This window comes from Notolepis coatsorum (assembly GCF_963971535.1).
Source record: "Notolepis coatsorum genome assembly, chromosome: 4".
Lineage (NCBI taxonomy): Eukaryota > Metazoa > Chordata > Actinopteri > Aulopiformes > Paralepididae > Notolepis > Notolepis coatsorum.
In genome coordinates this window covers 23,243,238-23,263,065 of record NC_140168.1, presented here as the reverse complement: position 1 = coordinate 23,263,065, position 19,828 = coordinate 23,243,238, and the positions used below count along the sequence as shown (strand labels likewise).

Sequence of the window (19,828 nt, the reverse complement as noted above, 5' to 3'; positions counted from 1 at the left end):
GTAAAAAATAAATAGTACAAAGTACATGTAGGATCAAATTAGCTTGGCTAAGAGGAGTGATCTCATCAAGAGAAGGAGACAATGAGCTTAAGTCATTATCTTTGTGTGTTTAGAAAGCCGTATGCAAATAGAAGAAAGTGACGTTTTGCAGGTTTTGATGTTGTGAGTCTGAACCGTGACACTGTTAGTGGAAACACAGGGGTACGTTATTTTAACTAAATGACTCATTAACTACAATTAACTACAATTAATGCCATAATGAAGTATTTAAAACAAGAGAGCATGCATACAATGCAGCACTGTGTGACATTTATGAAACACATGTGAACAGTGTTAATGGAACCAATGTTTATTGTTATTATTTGCACAAACATCAAACACTGGGACTGAGAGCAATGACCTGTGAATATAGAGTTGTACAATTGTGTAGGTTTTGTACATATAGCTTTTCAGTCTTCAGATCTGCAGATGGCCAGTAGTGCCTGCAGGTGTTCCCCTTTGAACTGTTTCTGTTGAAAGATGAATGAAAGAGGAAATGTAAAAAAATATATAAAAAAAAAAAGATTCCAAGGGATCGAAGTTTTTAAAACTAGTGTAGATTTCAACTGAGACATTGAATAATAACAGAGTGTGTGACGTCTGGATTAAATGCTGTAAAGGAACGCGCCAACATGATGGGAGATTTGCTTACCGATTACCTCTTCTGACCCACCTCCATTCATTGTGCTAAGCTATAGTGTAGCCGGATAGCTTTCCTCTGAACGCACAGAGAGGAAATTGGTATCCATCTTCTTGTCTGACTCTGAAGAAGACGGTATGTGCATTCCCATGATGTTGGCATGTTCCTTTAATGGTTTGAGGTGATGGGTGTATGAACACACAATAAAGAGTGGAAAAAGTATTTGTGGGGTTGTGTCTAGTGTGAGCATTCTGTGAATAGGTGTGTGTCAACTGTGTGTACAGTGTGTGTGTACGGTGTGTGTGTGTGTGTGTGTGTGTGTACGGTGTGTACGGTGTGTACGGTGTGTGTGTGTGTGTGTGTGTGTGTGCGCGTGTGTGTGTGTGTGTGTGTGTGTGTGTACGGTGTGTACGGTGTGTACGGTGTGTGTGTGTGTGTGTGTGTGTGTGTGTGTGTGTGTGTGTGTGTGTGTGTGCCCAACCTGTAGGGCAGTGTAGAGAGAGGTCCCTGTCTGTCGGAGGTAGGCAGCTCTGACACACAGCAGGTCCTCCTCACAGTGGGATACCATCAGTCCCTGGACTATAGGGACCTGAAGGAAACAAACCTTTACCTTCTCAACTATCTATTGAGAAGATCCTACCACCAAACAGCTCTGTGGTAAACAGAACGTAGTAGGTACACATGTACACCATGTTAAAGTTACACGGATGTTTGTTAAAGAAGACATCCAACTTCGTTCAAACTACTTAAAACGGAATGAATGAATGAATGAACACAGAATCAATCAATCAATTAATCAATCAATCATACACCTTTGTCTCCTGAATCTCTGTCCAGCTGGCTCATACATATCAATCCAAAGAACTCAGGTTTTATACTATCACAGTCAGTCAGTGAATCAATCAAACAGTGAATCAATGATTTTTTTTTTGGATCCACTTTTTCTCCTTATTTTTCTATTTTTCTCCCATCCCAATTTCGCATTGCCAATTCTCCCCTCCCCTGTCTTGAACGTTGCTAGACTATGCCTCCCACTGGTCGGCTGTAGTGAGGATAGAAGCCTTGCATCACGTGTCCCCTCCGGTACACTAGGAGGCAGCCTGTCGCATCTTTTCACAGCGCGGACTCTCAGTGGCGAGGAGTAACGCGTGGGAGGCTCACACTGCTGTGCAGGCGTCACCCAACCGACCTGTAGGAGTCGCTGTCCACAACGTCCAATCCCCACCCATCGACTTTCCACCTGTTACCTCTGTCAATTGAGATAGTATGACGACTGGCCCAAGCCGCAGGCAATGCTGACACCGGGATTCGAGACCGGAGTCTCTTGCATTGGTGACGAGCGCAATCTCCGCTACGCCACCCAGCCGCCTGAATCAATGAAAACTTAAACAATATAAGAAGGCTGGAGTGTCTCACCTTCATGGACTCCAGTCTCTGGGCCAAGTACAGATCAGGGCTTTGAATGGACTGCACTGAAATGAACAACAGTACAAATACAGTATATGAAGAATCAGTACATACAGTAAATATACTTCGATGGTAGACTCACAGCAGTCCTTTGCAGACCCCTAGTGGTGGTTTAAGGAAGTGACAGGGAAAGACACTGGTCACTGATTGGAGGGCAGAAGTGACAGGGAAAGACACTGATCACTGATTGGAGGGCAGAAGTGACAGGAAAATACACTGATCACTGATTGGAGGGCAGAAGTGACAGGGAAAGACACTGATCACTGATTGGAGGGCAGAAGTGACAGGAAAATACACTGATCACTGATTGGAGGGCAGAAGTGACAGGGAAAGTCACTGATTGGAGGGCAGAAGTGGCCGTTCATTTGGTGCCTAAAGGCTCTTGCAGGGGTCATGTTCACACTGCAGGTCAAAGGGACCCGAATCACATTTATCTTTAAGCAGTGTGTGAACACAAAGATCTGACCTTTTTCAAATCAGAGCAGGTTATCTGTTCAGCACACTGATGCCAGATATGGGTCGTATACAAACATAGATGTGAAGTCAAGGCAAAGAGATTGGACCTGAGCTAAAAATCGCATTGGGCGCATTATACGCTATGCTGACGTAGTCCTTTGCCTTTCATAGTCCATACATACAAGCTCTTTGATCCACCAATCTCCTCTGATGAGTGCACATTGAGCCATATCTTGTATGGCACCAGTACGCTAGTACAGTATGTAAATGCTGTGCCCATGTGCTGGCATCAGCTGGCACACTGGCGCAGAGACAAGCATACAGTATTACCAGTAGGTCAATCTATGTGCTGTAAATAATAATATAACAGTATCATGCTTGTGTCATTTACACCTAAACAGTATGGATAGCTACTGCATACAAACATGCACACACACACACACACACACACACACACACACACACACACACACACACACACACACACACACACACACACACACACACACACACACACACACACACACACACACACACACACACACACACCACACACACACGTTTGTTTATGTGAAATATGGGGACATTACAGTACATAGACTTACATGCATTCTGTAACCTAACCATAACCATTACCTAACACTAACCACAACCTAATCAGAACCATAACCCTATAACCATAACCTAATTTGTCTTATGGGGACACCCAAATGTGTCCCCATAATGTTTTTGGTACCCATTGCGTGAGTGTGTAAACAGGTCAATGTCCCCTATAGTATAGAAATACAAGTGCGCACACACACACACACACACACACACATGCACGCACGCACACACACACGCACACACACACACACACACACACAGACACACGCACACACACACGCACACACACTGTCCACCCTTAACAATTGTGTGTATTGAGCCGTACTGTATTGTACCCATTCTGCAATCTGTTAATAACATTTTCAATCAATCAATCAATCAATCAATCAATCAATCAATCATCAATCAATCAATCAATCAATCAATCAATTCAAACAGTTGACCTGTATTCACCTAACGACCTCAGGCCCAGTCTGATGTCTCCTGTGAAGTGTTTCTCCAGGGCGCTGTCTGCTGTCTGTCCTCTGTCCAGCTCCAGGCCCAGCAGCACTGAACACAGCAGGCAGCAAGGAGAAGAACACTGTGCTCACTTTACATGGACAGACAATCTCTGATAGAAACAGATGCTCTTCTCACATTTACATTTAGTCATTTAGCTGACGGCGCTTTTATCCAAAGCGACTTACAAGTTCTGTACGACAAGTCATCAGGAAGGGTACAACTCTATCAGCTGAGTAACAGTGTTCATCAACGTGTTGAGTGCTACAGTCAGTAGGTTAGTATATTAGGACAAGTGCATGACTGTAAGGTTAGTTAGGGTTAGATTTTTTTCTTTTTTTCTTTATTTGATTATTTATTCTTTTCTCTCTGGCTTTCGACACCATGTAGCTTGTTGATTTCATGATTTGATTGTTTTATTGTGTTATTGTTGTATCGTTTTGTTACTGTGTCCTTTGCTTTTAAATACTTTTAAGTACTCTTATCTATTTACATTTTTATTGTTGCCTATGTTTATCTTTTTTTGCCCTTTTTAGCACTCTTGTTCTTTTATCTATTTTTAGTGCTGCTTATCGTTTTTTAGTATGCTGCCTCTGTACAGCACTTTGTGCCCCTGTGGCTGTTAAAGTGCTTTATAAATAAAGTTGGATTGGATTGGATTGGAGATGCTGTCAGACAGACGATGAAACAGACGGATCTCTGCTCACAAACAGGATGACAGCGAGACAGAGAGACAGGCTTGGAGACAGACAGGGTGACTGGTCTCTGCTCACAAGCAGGATGACAGCGAGACAGAGAGACAGGCTTGGAGACAGACAGGCCAGGGTGACTGGTCTCTGCTCACAAGCAGGATGACAGCGAGACAGAGAGACAGGCTTGGAGACAGACAGGGTGACTGGTCTCTGCTCACAAGCAGGATGACAGAGAGACAGGCTTGGAGACAGACAGGGTGACTGGTCTCTGCTCACAAGCAGGATGACAGCGAGACAGAGAGACAGGCTTGGAGACAGACAGGGTGACTGGTCTCTGCTCACAAGCAGGATGACAGCGAGACAGAGAGACAGGCTTGCACAGGTGGAGAGTAGCTAGTGTAATTACAACTTCTCTAGTTACTGTAATTGAGTCGTTTAGTTGTTTTTTAGTAATGCAATTCTTTGAATAGGCTCCAATCAAATACATTTGTGAGCATTTACACTTTCTTTTTAATTGAGTATGTTTTTATTTCTGGACCTTCAATAATACAAGCGTTTTGGATACGATTCAAAATGGACCAAGCCTTGCGGTGATAATGACCGATCAAAATATATGAAAGACCATAATTATTCCAAAACAAGCACTCAGGTAACTTGGGGAAATGCACACAATCTTAACGATTTTAAAAGTAACTTAAGTGAAGTAACTTTTCTAGCAAAGACTTAATTACTTTTAATTAAGTCAATGCTAGAGAAGGTCTCTTATCCCAATTAATTTTTGTATTTTATTTTTCTATTATTTTTTAAACAAACACATAAACAAACATGACAACACACGATAAGATATACAAGCATTAGTTGTCAGTGCACATCCAATGAAATCACATTTTAGTTAATTGTCTTATATAGGATATACCCTAAATACCTGTTATCTTATCCCAATTTAGAGGATAATTCCATCTTCAGCCTGGATATATTTATATATTTCAGTACTCTCCAATTGCACGCAGGCAGAGCAGAATGCCAGGCTGCCACGACACACCGACCAACAGGAAGACAGAAGGAAGAAAAGGCAGTGTGTCGCATACCTCTGTTAAGATGATCGTAGCTTCTAGAGGTTAGGATGCTAATCCACGGCCCAGCATCTGATTTCTTCCCATTTAGTGACGCAGAGAGCGCCTGGTGGTACAATCGAACACACCCAGGCAAACAGTGAGGGGTCAATGGGTACACATTAATTGCAGTCAACATGTTTACACATTCTAGTTGAAGTCAGTGGAGGCCATAGAGTCCTTAACATTTTTTAACTTTAATATAAAGCACTGTGTCAGTATATTACCTCAATATAGACTTCTTAAAATGTGAACTATCTTTAATATAAAGCATTGTGTCAGTAGTATATTACCTGAATATCTCCTTGCACCACGCCCGTAACACCGTCCTTCTGTTGGGAGAGAGAGAGGAGAGAAAAAGATGGCTACTGAACATGAACATTCCTGGATAAACCATTTTACATTTGTCAATATTTCATGCTTTTGTACAGATGTATCGTAGCCACTGTAGGGTTATCATCCATTGTCCTTGTCATTGTGTCACAGAAGGCGACGTTTGTCATTAAAGTCAACGAGGGTCGCAGTTACGTTCAATAAAGACAAGAGGAGCTTCGATAAGTCCCCGCTGGTCTCTCCTTTCAGGTCTTTCTCCAGGTCCCTCTTGTACACTGAAACACAGGACAACATTAAACGCTAACGTTAATGAAATACATTTTTTGATCTGTTGACATTCAATATCAGAACCACACACTCGTCGTTTAGTATTATGTTGCGTTTGTATAGTCCGTTGGTGTCCTGTCTTTGCATTGTTTAGAGATCGTCGTGTACTCTGTGTGTCGTCCTGTTAGAACGTGTGTCCTCTCTGTCCTGTACCCTGTGTGTTGTCCTGTTAGAACGTGTGTCCTCTCTGTCCTGTACCCTGTGTGTCGTCCTGTTAGAACGTGTGTCCTCTGTCCTGTACCCTGTGTGTCGTCCTGTTAGAACGTGTGTCCTCTCTGTCCTGTACCCTGTGTGTTGTCCTGTTAGAACGTGTGTCCTCTCTGTCCTGTACCCTGTGTGTCGTCCTGTTAGAACGTGTGTCCTCTGTCCTGTACCCTGTGTGTCGTCCTGTTAGAACGTGTGTCCTCTGTCCTGTACCCTGTGTGTCGTCCTGTTAGAACGTGTGTCCTCTCTGTCCTGTACCCTGTGTGTCGTCCTGTTAGAACGTGTGTCCTCTCTGTCCTGCACCCTGTGTGTCGTCCTGTTAGAACGTGTGTCCTCTCTGTCCTGTACCCTGTGTGTCGTCCTGTTAGAACGTGTGTCCTCTGTCCTGTACCCTGTGTGTCGTCCTGTTAGAACGTGTGTCCTCTCTGTCCTGCACCCTGTGTGTCGTCCTGTTAGAACGTGTGTCCTCTGTCCTGTACCCTGTGTGTCGTCCTGTTAGAACGTGTCCTCTGTCCTGTACCCTGTGTGTCGTCCTGTTAGAACGTGTGTCCTCTGTCCTGTACCCTGTGTGTCGTCCTGTTAGAACGTGTCCTCTCTGTCCTGTACCCTGTGTGTCGTCCTGTTAGAACGTGTGTCCTCTCTGTCCTGTACCCTGTGTGTCGTCCTGTTAGAATGTGGATTGTTGTATGTCTGTGTGCTGATAACCAAGTCAAATGCCGGCATATCCCTATTATTAGCGAATAAAGTGATTCTGATTATTTTAAGCTGCAATCATTATTTTCTGAGAACTAGAGGGCAGCGAGGAGCAACTCTAAACAAACCCTTTCTCCCAAAAACAAAAGCCTCATCTTGCCAAAGTGTTAAAACACACAATATTGTTGTAGCAAAGAGATTTGTTGAAAAAAAGGAATAGAACTTTCTCTCGGGCATGTCCTGGTTGTTAAACAAGGTAGGTATATACTTCACCTATAGGCAATACTGTTCTGACAGCCCAATATTGATTAGATGAAAAGAATACTATTTAAATGCATAGGGCCAGGTCGTGGCTCAATGAGCCTTTCTGACAGCAGGTGGTCGAAAGTTGTTTTGAAAATGTAAAAAATAAGGATTGCAGCTTTAATTGGTCTAAAAACTGAATTTCTCTTTACAATGCTGCTCTTCTTCTCTTCTTTCCTTTTTGAATGTAAACATTTGGAAACACTCCCATAATGCTCTGTATACTAGTTTCGGTAGTGTAGTATAAAACCATGGATACCAGTCGATATCAAGACAGAACTATGGGTATATATACATATGATACCTCAGATACTCTGTTGTAAACTCTGCCCCACTGTATATTGTATCTTGGTTATTTATTATTATTATTATTATTATTATTATTATTATTATTATTATTATTATTATTATTATTATTATTATTATTATTATTATTATATTATTATTATTATTATTATTATTATTATTATTATTATTATTATTATTATTATTTGTATTTTTTTTTTTACTTTATTTTTGCCTGTTTTGTTTAGTTTTTGTCTTTGTTGTTTTCTCGTTGTTCCTGGTCAATTTCAGTCCTGTCCGTGTCTCGTCATGTCCCATAAAAGCAAAAAAAAAGAATCATGGTGATATGTTAAATATTGATAAACAACCTTTGCTTCTCTGTACCACCTATGTTTCACCAATAAAAGATATATAAAAAAATATTTATATACATATGATGCAAAGGTAGGACTGAAACACAGAGCGACGTACAAAACAATAACACAATTAGCATATAGCAAGATTCCAATATCCCAACTCAAGTACAGTATGTTCAAAGCTAAGCTCCTTCATACCTTTCTTAACCCTTTCACTACCACACTACCAACGGGTTAACCCTTTCACTGCGACAATACAGAAGGTTAACCCTTTCACTGCCAACACGGCAAAGGGTTAACCCTTTCACAACCACACTACAGAAGGTTAACCGTCTGTAGTGTGGTAGTGAAAGGTTAACCTTCTGTAGTGTGGTAGTGAAAGGGTTAAAACAATACTTATACATGACCAGCCTCATGATGGGCTGTAGTGTATGTAACCCCCCCCCCCCCCCCGCCCCCGATCTAATCCTAAATGACTTACATTGGTTGTAGGCTGTAGTGATTTCTTTCAGTCTCTGGCCAGATCTTGTACACAGTATCTCCAAGAGGGTGTCTTCGTCTGTGCCTAGACCCTGCACATGCACACGTGCGTCCACACACGCACACACGCACACACACACACACACACACACACACACACACACACACACACGCACGCACGCTGTTGATGACATGCTATGGATACCCATTACGGTAGAGCAGTGTTGTAGTACTCGAGCCCAGGACCTGGACTGATTTTCAGGACCCGTGACTCGATTTGGCCATGAGCACTGATGACTCGGACTTGGACTCGAGCATTGACCAAAGTAAATAAACTCCCTTTGAAATGGTGACCGCTGTGTCATTTATGTTTACTGTAGAGCTTTTTTATTTGTATGTCAGCTCTTTGACTGCCAGAGTGGAGTGGACTCAACCTGGATGACTTGGACTTGAACTCCGACTAGGGTAATGGGGACTCGGACTCTGGCTCTTCTTTGGTGACTTGGACTCAGACTCGAACACTGGGGACTCGAGACTCGACTCCTGACTCGAGATTTAGTGACTCGACTACAACACTGCAGTGGAGTATATATAACAACAGCATGTTACTATAGCTGCTTGGATCTCCTTCCTCAACAGGTCAGCATTCCTCACCCTAACGGTCCTGTAAGTCTATGGACATGCCCAAGGCCACAGGACCTACAGCCAACACGCACGCACATTTGAAGTGTTTATTTATGTCCACATGAACAGAAGTACAAGGAAGCCTCATACAATGGACATAAACACTGCCAGTGCAGTCAGAAAGAATGAAAGAACAGCCATGTTACAAAGTGCATGGACGGCAGAACGCTGTTACAGTATGGCTGAACTACTTGTCAGACACATCGGACACAAATCATGGGTAAAGGAAACAAACGCCTCCTCCAAATTGAGCGGCTTCCTATAATAGCTGATACTGAGCAGTACCTTGCTAACTGCTTGGCCTTCCTTTTGGGGAGACCGGCTATTTGTAGGCCCCTCACAACCAACTTGTGCACATGCCCTAGGCTGCCAAAGATAAAAACTAGAAGTTTACATCTGTAGCCTAGCTCAGATACACACACACACGCTCACACACACGCATGCACACACACGCGCGTGCGCACACACACGCATGCACACACACACCTCCATGGCCTGGCGCAGGCGGTGAGCCTCATGTTGTAGTGGCGTCATCATCAGCGCTAACATCAGGTTCTCCAGCTCTCCAGACAACGCCTTCTTCAGCCCATGCACCAGGTCCTGCAACACACACACACACACACACACACACACAGTGACGCACGCACACACACACACACACACACACGCATGCACACACACACAGACAGACATACAAATACTTTTTTATATGGAGAGGGAAATGTATACTACTATCTCACACACACACACACACACACACGCATGCACACACACACAGACAGACATACAAATACTTTTTTATATGGAGAGGGAAATGTATACTACTATCTACGGAAAAAATATAGACCTTATCAAATTAGAAAGTAGACTGTCTTATTGTTAGAACCTTTAGACTGTTTGGCCACTAGAGGGCTCACCACCCATTGCAGCCCACTCCTATAAATTGCCAAGGTGATCAACGGAATCTTGTGCACCTGCGGAGGACTTACCTTCAAACGCTGTCTCACTGTTGGAACTGTTTCACTGTTTTACTGTTGGAACCGACCACGGAGCAACTGACGACTGTTCTGTGTAACCTTTATTTCACTATCACTATCATTTACCCTTGGACAACAATAAACCTGTAAACCGAACCGGCGGCAACTTTGGACATTCAATTCATTCACATCACAACCTTGGTACAGCGTGAAAAGGCACAACAGCGGGTGCATCGTGGACGACTGTCAGCACACAGAGGAATGGCAGTCGGCCACTACAAAGTTTGAAGGTCTCCTCCTGAAAGAAGGACGTGGGAATACAAAGTTTGAAGGTCTCCTCCTGAAAGAAGGACGTGGGAATACAAAGTTTGAAGGTCTCCTCCTGAAAGAAGGACGTGGGAGTACAAAGTTTGAAGGTCTCCTCCTGAAAGAAGGACGTGGGAATACAAAGTTTGAAGGTCTCCTCCTGAAAGAAGGACGTGGGAATACAAAGTTTGAAGGTCTCCTCCTGAAAGAAGGACGTGGGACTACAAAGTTTGAAGGTTCCCTCACAACAGAAGAACGTGAGTGAAAAGAAGAAAGTTTGAAAGTGTCCTCACGACAGAAGGACGTGAGTACAAAGTTTGAAGTTACCCTCACTATAGAAGGACATGTGAGTATAAGGTTGGACAACCTCCCTCACAAAAGGAAACCAGAGGTAAGAAGATTTATGAAATACACCTCTGTTGATGAAGACCTGGATAAAGGAAATGGATAGTAGCGTGAAGAGCAAAAGCCTTCCGTGAAGATAAATAGTTTGAACGCTATGCTGAAATTGTTTGGTGGACGCTGCTGTATTTATGAATGGAACTGACTCGGGACATTGCTTCCTTGCGAACGCTGTGGAGAATTCTAGCATCGGACTAATTAAATTGTGATGCTGTGGATTATAGAACGGACTATGCGCCGTATTAGAAAGTGGAAACTGTGGAACCATCACAATTAATATTGTCTGGACGTGTGGAAACTGGACACTAGATGACGCAATGAACTATGATTTAATTCCGATATATAATACAGTGGACAGTGCAACGGAGAATTAAATGTGGAACCATCACAATTAATATTGTATGGACGTGTGGAAACAGAATAACGTTGACACATTGGCAACTGAATGATTACGACATTGTGGAAGGATATGGAACTGACGATGTGCCGTATCGTTTAGAGGTGGAGCCATCGTAATTAGTGTCGTCACTGAACGTGTGTAAACTGTTCTCTTGGACATTGATGTAGATGTGTGGCAAAAGCTATAACTACATTACTGCATTCATAAGCGGGAAGAAACGCAAACCCTCTTTGACGTCACGCTAAGTGAATGCAACATTCAAATTACAAAGTCTGAAGCCAAGATGAGGAAGAGGCAAACCAGCAAATATGTACGCCTTGCCCATTTATACGCTTTAAACCTTAAAGATTTGAAATTGGAATTGGAAAGAATAAATAACAACGCTGTAGCCAAGATGAGAAAGAGGCAAATTGCAATTAAAGAAGAAGCCGTGCTAAGAAAGGCTGAAGATGAAAAGGAAATCTTATGGGTACGCTAGCCTCTAGGCTAAGACAGGCTGAAGACGAAAATGAATGCTTGTTTATACGCATTTCCACTGTAAACTTGCTTCAGAAACAACAAAATAATTGGAAATATGAAACTGTCCTTGCCAATGTAAACCTTAAAGACTTGAGACACGAGTTGGAAACCAGGATAAAGAAACAACAAAGTGATAGGAAATTGGAAGAAGAAAAGTTCTTAGCCGAACTTAACCGAGCAGCCAAGCAAACGGCCAGGCGGGCATCATCGATGGGAGTCTTGGCTGAGAGGCGCAACATTGTACCGGCCAATGATAATGTTTTTACTAATCACTGTCTTGATTTCAGCTCCAAGGAGTGCGAGCACAAAATACAGAGTCCAGAGTCCAGAGGAGAGGACAGCGATGAAGAAGAGGACAGTGATGAAGGAGATGAGGACAGCGATGAAGAAGAGGGCAGCGAGGATGAAGATGAGGATGACTATTCGAGCGCACCTCATGTTCCCTCCAAGAAGTGGATGGTGGAGGATGACCTGATGGGTCCTACCCAGAGACTTCCTCAGAATGAACCAGATGGTGGTGAGGAGGACGGTGTCGATGACGTCGATGATGATGGTGGTGAGGACGGCGTCGATGACGTCGATGATGATGGTGGTGAGGACGGCGTCGATGACGTCGATGATGGTGGTGAGGAGGACGGCGTCGATGACGTCGATGATGGTGGTGAGGAGGACGGCGTCGATGACGTCGATGATGATGGTGGTGAGGAGGACGGCGTCGATGACGTCGATGATGATGGTGGTGAGGACGGCGTCGATGACGTCGATGATGGTGGTGAGGAGGACGGCGTCGATGACGTCGATGATGGTGGTGAGGAGGACGGCGTCGATGACGTTGATGATGATGGTGGTGAGGAGGACGACGTCGATGATGGTGGTGAGGAGGACGGCGTCGATGACGTCGATGATGATGGTGGTGAGGAGGACGGCGTCGATGATGAAGATGGTGGTGAGGAGGACGGCGTCGATGATGAAGAGGACGCCGATGACGAAAACAAACTGCATAGCCAGAGTGATGAAGGAGAGGAGGACAGTGATGAAGACGAGGAGGAGGACAGTGATAAAGAAGAGGAAGAAGAGGTAGAAGAGGTGGACCAGTGGCCAAGCCATACTGCTAAAACAAGATGTGCTACCCCTGCTGGTCGAAGCCGGCATGTGCTGCCAACAACCTCTCATATCCAAGCCCCTCAGTCTCACACTGATCTACATCAAACAAGCATAGAAGTGCATCTCCCAAAACGTAGCTCTACTCTGCAAGGACCTGCTGAGGTCAAGAGTGTTGGAGGAAATGCCAAGCCAACGGGAAAGAGCAGAACCAAGGTAGAAGTATCAGAAGAAAAGGAGGCGTGTTCAGATGAACACCATGACAAAAGTGTTCTGATATCTGATGAAGATGAAGAGGATGAAGGACAAAATACGGTTGAAACGGGTATGTCAACCGGCAGTGGAATGGTTTCAGAAACCGACTTGGTGGATTTATATATTATTATATTATTATTTATATATATATTATATTATATATATACATTAGAACCTTTAGACTGTCTTATATTAGAACCTTTAGACTGTCTTATTGTTAGAACCTTTAGACTGTTTGGCCACTAGAGGGCTCACCACCCATTGCAGCCCACTCCTATAAATGGCCAAGGTGATCAACGGAATCTTGTGCACCTGCGGAGGACTTACCTTCAAACGCTGTCTCACTGTTGGAACTGTTTCACTGTTTTACTGTTGGAACCGACCACGGAGCAACTGACGACTGTTCTGTGTAACCTTTATTTCACTATCACTATCATTTACCCTTGGACAACAATAAACCTGTAAACCGAACCGGCGGCAACTTTGGACATTCAATTCATTCACATCACAACCTTGGTACAGCGTGAAAAGGCACAACAGCGGGTGCATCGTGGACGACTGTCAGCACATAGAGGAATGGCAGTCGGCCACTACAATAAGAATAAGATCTAAAGTGTGTTATTATCGATGGCGCGTGTTGGTGGGTTAAGTGCCCTTTTTGTAGCTTGAGCTTATTCCAATTCTTGTTTTTTACTTTTGACTAGTAACTGAATGTTCATTGGGCGACAGTGGCTCAGGAGGTAGAGCAGTCGTCTGGCAATCCGGAGGTTCTCGGTTCGATTCCCGCTCCTCCCGGGCAGCGTGTCGATGTGTCCTTGAGCAAGACACTTAACCCCTAATTGCTCCCGATGAGCAGGTTGGCACCTTGCCGTCGGTGTGTGAATGCCGGGTGAGTGAATGTGTGAGTGAATGTGTGAGTTTCTTTCTTATATTAAAGTATATTTAGTTTTTAAGAATTGTAAAGGATAGGCAAAAATAAGCATGTTCCTTTTTTCGGTCATTGAGTTTGGATTTTGTGTGTGAGCTTACTTCAAATCGAATATGTACATTTGTGATTTTCTTTTTCTTTTATGTTGAAAGTCCACACAAGGGTGCTTTTGATTGATATGTAAACAAAGACCGAAAATAAACTATTCATCATCATCATCATCATCATCAATGTGAGTGAATGTGTGTGTGAATGTGTGAGTGAATCTGAATGTGTGTGTGAGTGAATGTGTGATTGAATGGGTAAAATGTGAGTAACAAAATTGTAAAGCGCTTTGGATAAAAGTGCTATATAAAAAAAAGCAGCCATTTAACATTTACCATTGTGAGCGATTTGTGGTGCTGAATTCCCCTCTGGATCAATAAAGTACTTCTATTCTATTATATAAAGATAACCTGCCAAATACCGCTTTAACAATAATAAAAAATAAATAAAAATACAATTCTGTCACATTCTAGCTAATTCTGTCACATTCTACCTAACGGGGGGTGAATGCTGTATACTAACTGGTGTTAGCAAGCAGACCCCCCACCCCCTCTTAAAACGAGGCATATGCATAAGGTTTTGCTCCTCTATAAGATAAGATAAAATAATAGATTCCTTTATTGATCCCCTTGGAGGCATCATAGCAGCATGGGGGAGGGGAAGTACAGGTAATAGAAGCCATGATACAGGTCATAGAATTATAGTACAGTGGAGAAGTAAAAATGAAAATAGAATACAAATAGGCAGTGTAAACAATATTACAATATAATTGACTCTGGACATGAGCATTATGGGCAAGTAGGCAGTGTAAAAAGGTCAAGGTGCAAGATGAGGGTATATACATATATGCCCTCTCAGTTATATTTGCCCTACAATAAATATAGTTACAATATATAATCTAATAATCTAATACACAATCTAATCGAATCTAATATATAATCTAAAAAAACCAAATGCTAAAATGTTAAATGCTAAATATATGCAATATATAATCCAATAATCCAATAATCGAAATCGAATCTAATATATAATTGAAAAATGCTCAAATGTAAAATGCTAAATATATGCTCTGATGAAGTATACAGTATTCACATAAGGTGCGGTATGCATACGGTAAGTATATTATGAATATACTATATTCATAATATTATATATATATATATATATTATATATATACTATATTATGAATTATGAATTTCACCTGACTATAGTTTCACTCAAGCAGCACACATCATCACACGTCACACTAATATGCGCTGGACTTGTAGATACAGCAGAGGCACAGCTTACTCTCCAAACAAAGGTGTGTTGTTGAAACACAAACGCTCGAGACCCGTTTGCCTCATGTTTGCTGATCAAACATTTACAAGGTGCAATGTGCTCCGAACACACACATCGATGTCGGCTAAAGTTGGTGCCGTTAGCAAGAGACAGAAACCCACCTCTTATTAATGACGTCACTGAATATTAACATATTTAGTTATAATTATATGACACATTATCAGTCTGTGTTTATTAAAACAGGACTTTAAAACAGAAACACTGCAAGTATAATAACATTGTAGGGCTGTCCCCGACTAAGGATTTGGATAGTCGACTATGATTGGCCAAAATTTGCCGTTAGTCGACTATTAGTCGACAAAAAAAAAGTATAATATATATATTTTTTGTATCGTTCCATTTGGGCTGTGGGGGGTGCTTAATGTCTGAAGGAGTCGACTGAAGGCTTCGTGTCCTCTGCAAAAGCATGCAATTGGTCCACTGATGGATACATCTTGATATTTGTCTAGTCTAGTGTGTTCATTAGACGGGTGAAATCCTCTTTCAGTGCCTCTGTGCCTGTTTTCTTAGGCAGTTAGCCTCTGGTATGCGTGCCATTAGCGTTAGCCACGCTTCTAGGCCTCTTTTCTTTTGGAAAGAATGATAAAAAAAAATTTATATTTAAATATTATTATTCTTTTTTTTTTGTATTCGACTAAGAGGTTGGCAGTCGACTACGGCTCCTTTCGACCGATTAGTCGACTAATCGACTAATAGGGGTCAGCCCTATAACATTGTATGTAAAAAAAAACAGGAACAAGAGGAAATGTGTTTCTTTACCTTGTCTGTTACTCCGTGGTAAGCCTTGACGATGGCCTGTCTCTGATCGTTGCTTCGATTGGTCAGGATTCTGATTAGAGTCACTGCATCTGAACCAAAAGCAGGAGTTTTGACTCACAGTGTGTGTTAGAGTAATGCCCGCCTAACTACTGTGTGTGATGATGAATTGAAAATGGGGGACCCTGATGTAAACAAGACGAAAGTCTTTCTCTGGTCTGCATCCCCTTAACAATTGTTTGTATTGAGCTGTACTGTACTGTACCCATTCTGTAATATGTTAATAAAGTTTTCAATCAATTCAATCAATCAATCAATCAATCATAAAGATTAATTTGGGTAAAACGCAGTAGCGACTGTATGTAATTTAGCACACAAGAACCAAAAGAATAAAGAGGCAACATGTAGAAGAACAGTGTTCTGTACTTACACCATCAGTACTACCACTATGGCTATTAGATTAGATTCACGTTATTGTCATTACACAGTACAAGACAGTGCAACGAGATTGTGTACGTCCAACCAGGATGTGACAATCAACAGTCAGTTGCAATATAAGACACATGTAAATAAAAACTGTACAGTAAAGTAGAATGGTTAGTACAATGTGCAATGGTGATAATAAAATAATAATAATGCAAATAAAGTCTACATAAGCTACTGTATGGCTATATATACACAGGTATACAGTGAGGTGCAGTGGGCTAAGTAGAGTTTTGATTCAGAAGTCTGACAGCTGAGGGGAAGAAACTATTCGTGGTCCTGTCGGTTCTGCCTGGGAGGCTGCGGTAGCGTGCCCCAGAGTGAGTACCTCTGTACTTACACCATCAGTACTACCACTATGGCTATGGTACCGTAGTTACAGTAGCCCTGTCTTAAGTCACCCATCATCAGGGCTTTTAGCTGAGGTACCTTTCTTCTCCAACGCTGCCTGGATCTCCAGAGCATCTTTATCAGCCTGGAAGTTGGAGAAGGGTCGTACAGTACCCAGTGTCCCCCAGGACATGTCCTATGGGACAGAGAGGGAGAGAGGGGGGAGAGAGGGGGAGAGAGGAGGGGGGAGAGGGGGGGGGGAGGGGGGGGGGGAAGAGGGGGAGAGAGAGGGAGAGAGAGGGGGGAGAGGGGGGGAGAGAGGGGAGAGGGAGAGAGGGGGAGAGGGAGGGAGAGAGGGGGGAGCGTTGAAACACAAAGGAATTACACAATTTACATCATGTAGAATTGAAAAAATGTTAAGTGTGTGTCTGACAGGTGAGAGTGTGTCTGACAGGTAGAGAGACAGGTAGAGAGACAGGTAGAGAGTGTGTCTGAGAGGTAGAGAGACAGGTACTGTAGAGAGACAGGTAGAGAGTGTGTCTGACAGGTAGAGAGTGTGTCTGACAGGTAGAGAGACAGGTAGAGAGTGTGTCTGACAGGTAGAGAGTGTGTCTGACAGGTAGAGAATGTGTCTGACAGGTAGAGAGTGTGTCTGACAGGTAAAGAGTGTGTCTGACAGGTAGAGAATGTGTCTGACAGGTAGAGAATGTGTCTGACAGGTAGAGAGTGTGTCTGACAGGTAGAGAATGGGTCTGACAGGTAGAGAATGGGTCTGACAGGTAGAGAGACAGGTAGAGAATGTGTCTGACAGGTAGAGTGGGTCTTGACAGGTAGAGAATGTGTCTGACAGGTAAGAGAATGGGTCTGACGGGTAGAGAATGTGTCTGACAGGTAAGAGAGTGGGTCTTGACAGGTGGAGAGTGGGTCTTGACAGGTAGAGAGTGGGTCTTGACAGGTAGAGAGTGGGTCTTGACAGGTAAAGAGTGGGTCTTGACAGGTAGAGAGTGGGTCTTGACAGGTAGAGAGTGGGTCTGACAGGTAAAGAGTGGGTCTTGACAGGTAGAGAGTGGGTCTTGACAGGTAGAGAGTGTGTCTGACAGGTAAAGAGTGGGTCTTGACAGGTAGAGAGTGGGTCTTGACAGGTAGAGAGTGGGTCTTGACAGGTAGAGAGTGGGTCTTGACAGGTAGAGAGTGGGTCTTGACAGGTAGAGAGTGTGTCTGACAGGTAAAGAGTGGGTCTTGACAGGTAGAGTGTGTCTTGACAGGCCCTGGTTGGAGGAGTAGAGGAGAGAGATGATGAGATGTGAGATTTCCCAATTCATGGGAAATGTGGCATAAAGGATTGTGTGAATCGTATCCAATGACACATTTGCAAAAACCTGCTGATCAAGAGGGACATTACAACATCTTTAAAGATACCCTGTCTTAAGTGTTTCCATCGTTTGAAATGAGGACCACACATACTGAAGATAGACTCAGCCGTAGTCTACAGGGTCGTCGTTGATCGTGTGACCGCGGGAGGACGGCACCGTTGGACGATTTTAATTCGATTATTATTATTCTTTTAATAAAGTAGATGTAAGATCTATGTTTGACATTGATTTGCCCCGAAGCGAAATCTCAAGGCATGCCTGAGCTCATTCCACAGCAAACCGGTGTAACTCAGGACGATCAGTTAGGAACCACGCGTTTTCAGATAGACATCGGGGAGGTTGTTGGCACATGACGTCCTGATAGTGAACATTGGAATGCAATGAAAGAGCGAAGAGAGGAGAGGAGAACGTCAACGTACATGAGATTTGAAGTACTCGTAGTCCATGGCTTCTTAAAATGACTGTGAGAGAGAGAGAGAGAGAGAGAGAGAGAGAGAGAGACCTTTATTTATTCTCGAAATTACAATTGAGGTCACCTTCATTTTCAATGTAGTTGAAACTAGTGACTTTACAGACATTTCAATGCACACATTTCTACAATATAACAATAAGAAAATATGAATAGCTATCTTCATAGTACTCTCAGTCCAGAGTGCACCACAGCAATTAGTATAAACAATTAAAAAGAAAATAAACACACACAACCTACACATACTGCATGAATGGATGATGTGGAGGACTTTGGTATGAGATTATTTTCTTGAATGCAGTTACATTTGATCTGTCTATTTATTATAACAACTATTCTGATAAGGTTGCTATGATACAGTAGCCATACACTTGACACTAATCTTAAATGGATATTTTCTACAAGGAATGGATTAAAACCTGTGTTAATGTTTTTTTTTTTACACACACAACTCGCAGAATAGCATATTTACAATCAAGTCTAATACAATGTCTTCAACAGAATAAAAGATTATAACCTTTCCTACCTGTAACGGAGTGCTGTGGCAGTAACAACGGAGGTAGTGGAGTTCCTGAAAACCCTCTAATCAGCGTTGTATCTTTAGTCCCACCCTTACTACACACCACACCTGCTATAGTACACCTACCATCCTGTCACTCTCACACAACTGACCAATCAGGTGCTTTGTGTCTTCACACCCATGCCATTACTATTGGTCTCTAGCATTACTATGGCAACCAAGTTGCAAAATATCTGACATTCCGAGGAGGAGCCCAGACTATCTGGTTTGCTTACAGGTGTTCATTGACCTTAAATTACCATAACATGGAAAATTAATTATGACCAATGGGACCAATAACTTATATGGTCAATATCAGGGAGGAGAGTTCCATCTTAGTTCAGTATAATATCTGTTTCCTCAAGGTTTAAATAGTGCTCAGACTCAACGCTCTAGTTACTCCTAACA

The 19,828-nt window shown here is 42.8% G+C and overlaps 1 protein-coding gene across 1 annotated transcript; it reads right to left on the bottom strand.

Moving 5' to 3' along the window:
• Positions 1–333: 333 nt before the first annotated feature.
• Positions 334–19,502, bottom strand: anxa14 (annexin A14). Its single transcript, XM_084313231.1, has 13 exons — positions 19,388–19,502; positions 18,812–18,853; positions 17,119–17,215; positions 16,210–16,298; positions 9,662–9,775; positions 8,493–8,583; positions 6,039–6,118; positions 5,804–5,842; positions 5,487–5,577; positions 3,662–3,757; positions 2,096–2,151; positions 1,161–1,268; positions 334–509 (listed from the first exon to the last, which is right to left on the bottom strand). The coding sequence occupies exons 2-13, from the start codon at positions 18,836–18,838 to the stop codon at positions 450–452; spliced, it is 948 nt and encodes a 315-aa protein (XP_084169357.1). The 5' UTR covers positions 18,839–18,853; positions 19,388–19,502; the 3' UTR covers positions 334–449.
• Between the last annotated feature and the right edge of the window lie 326 nt (positions 19,503–19,828).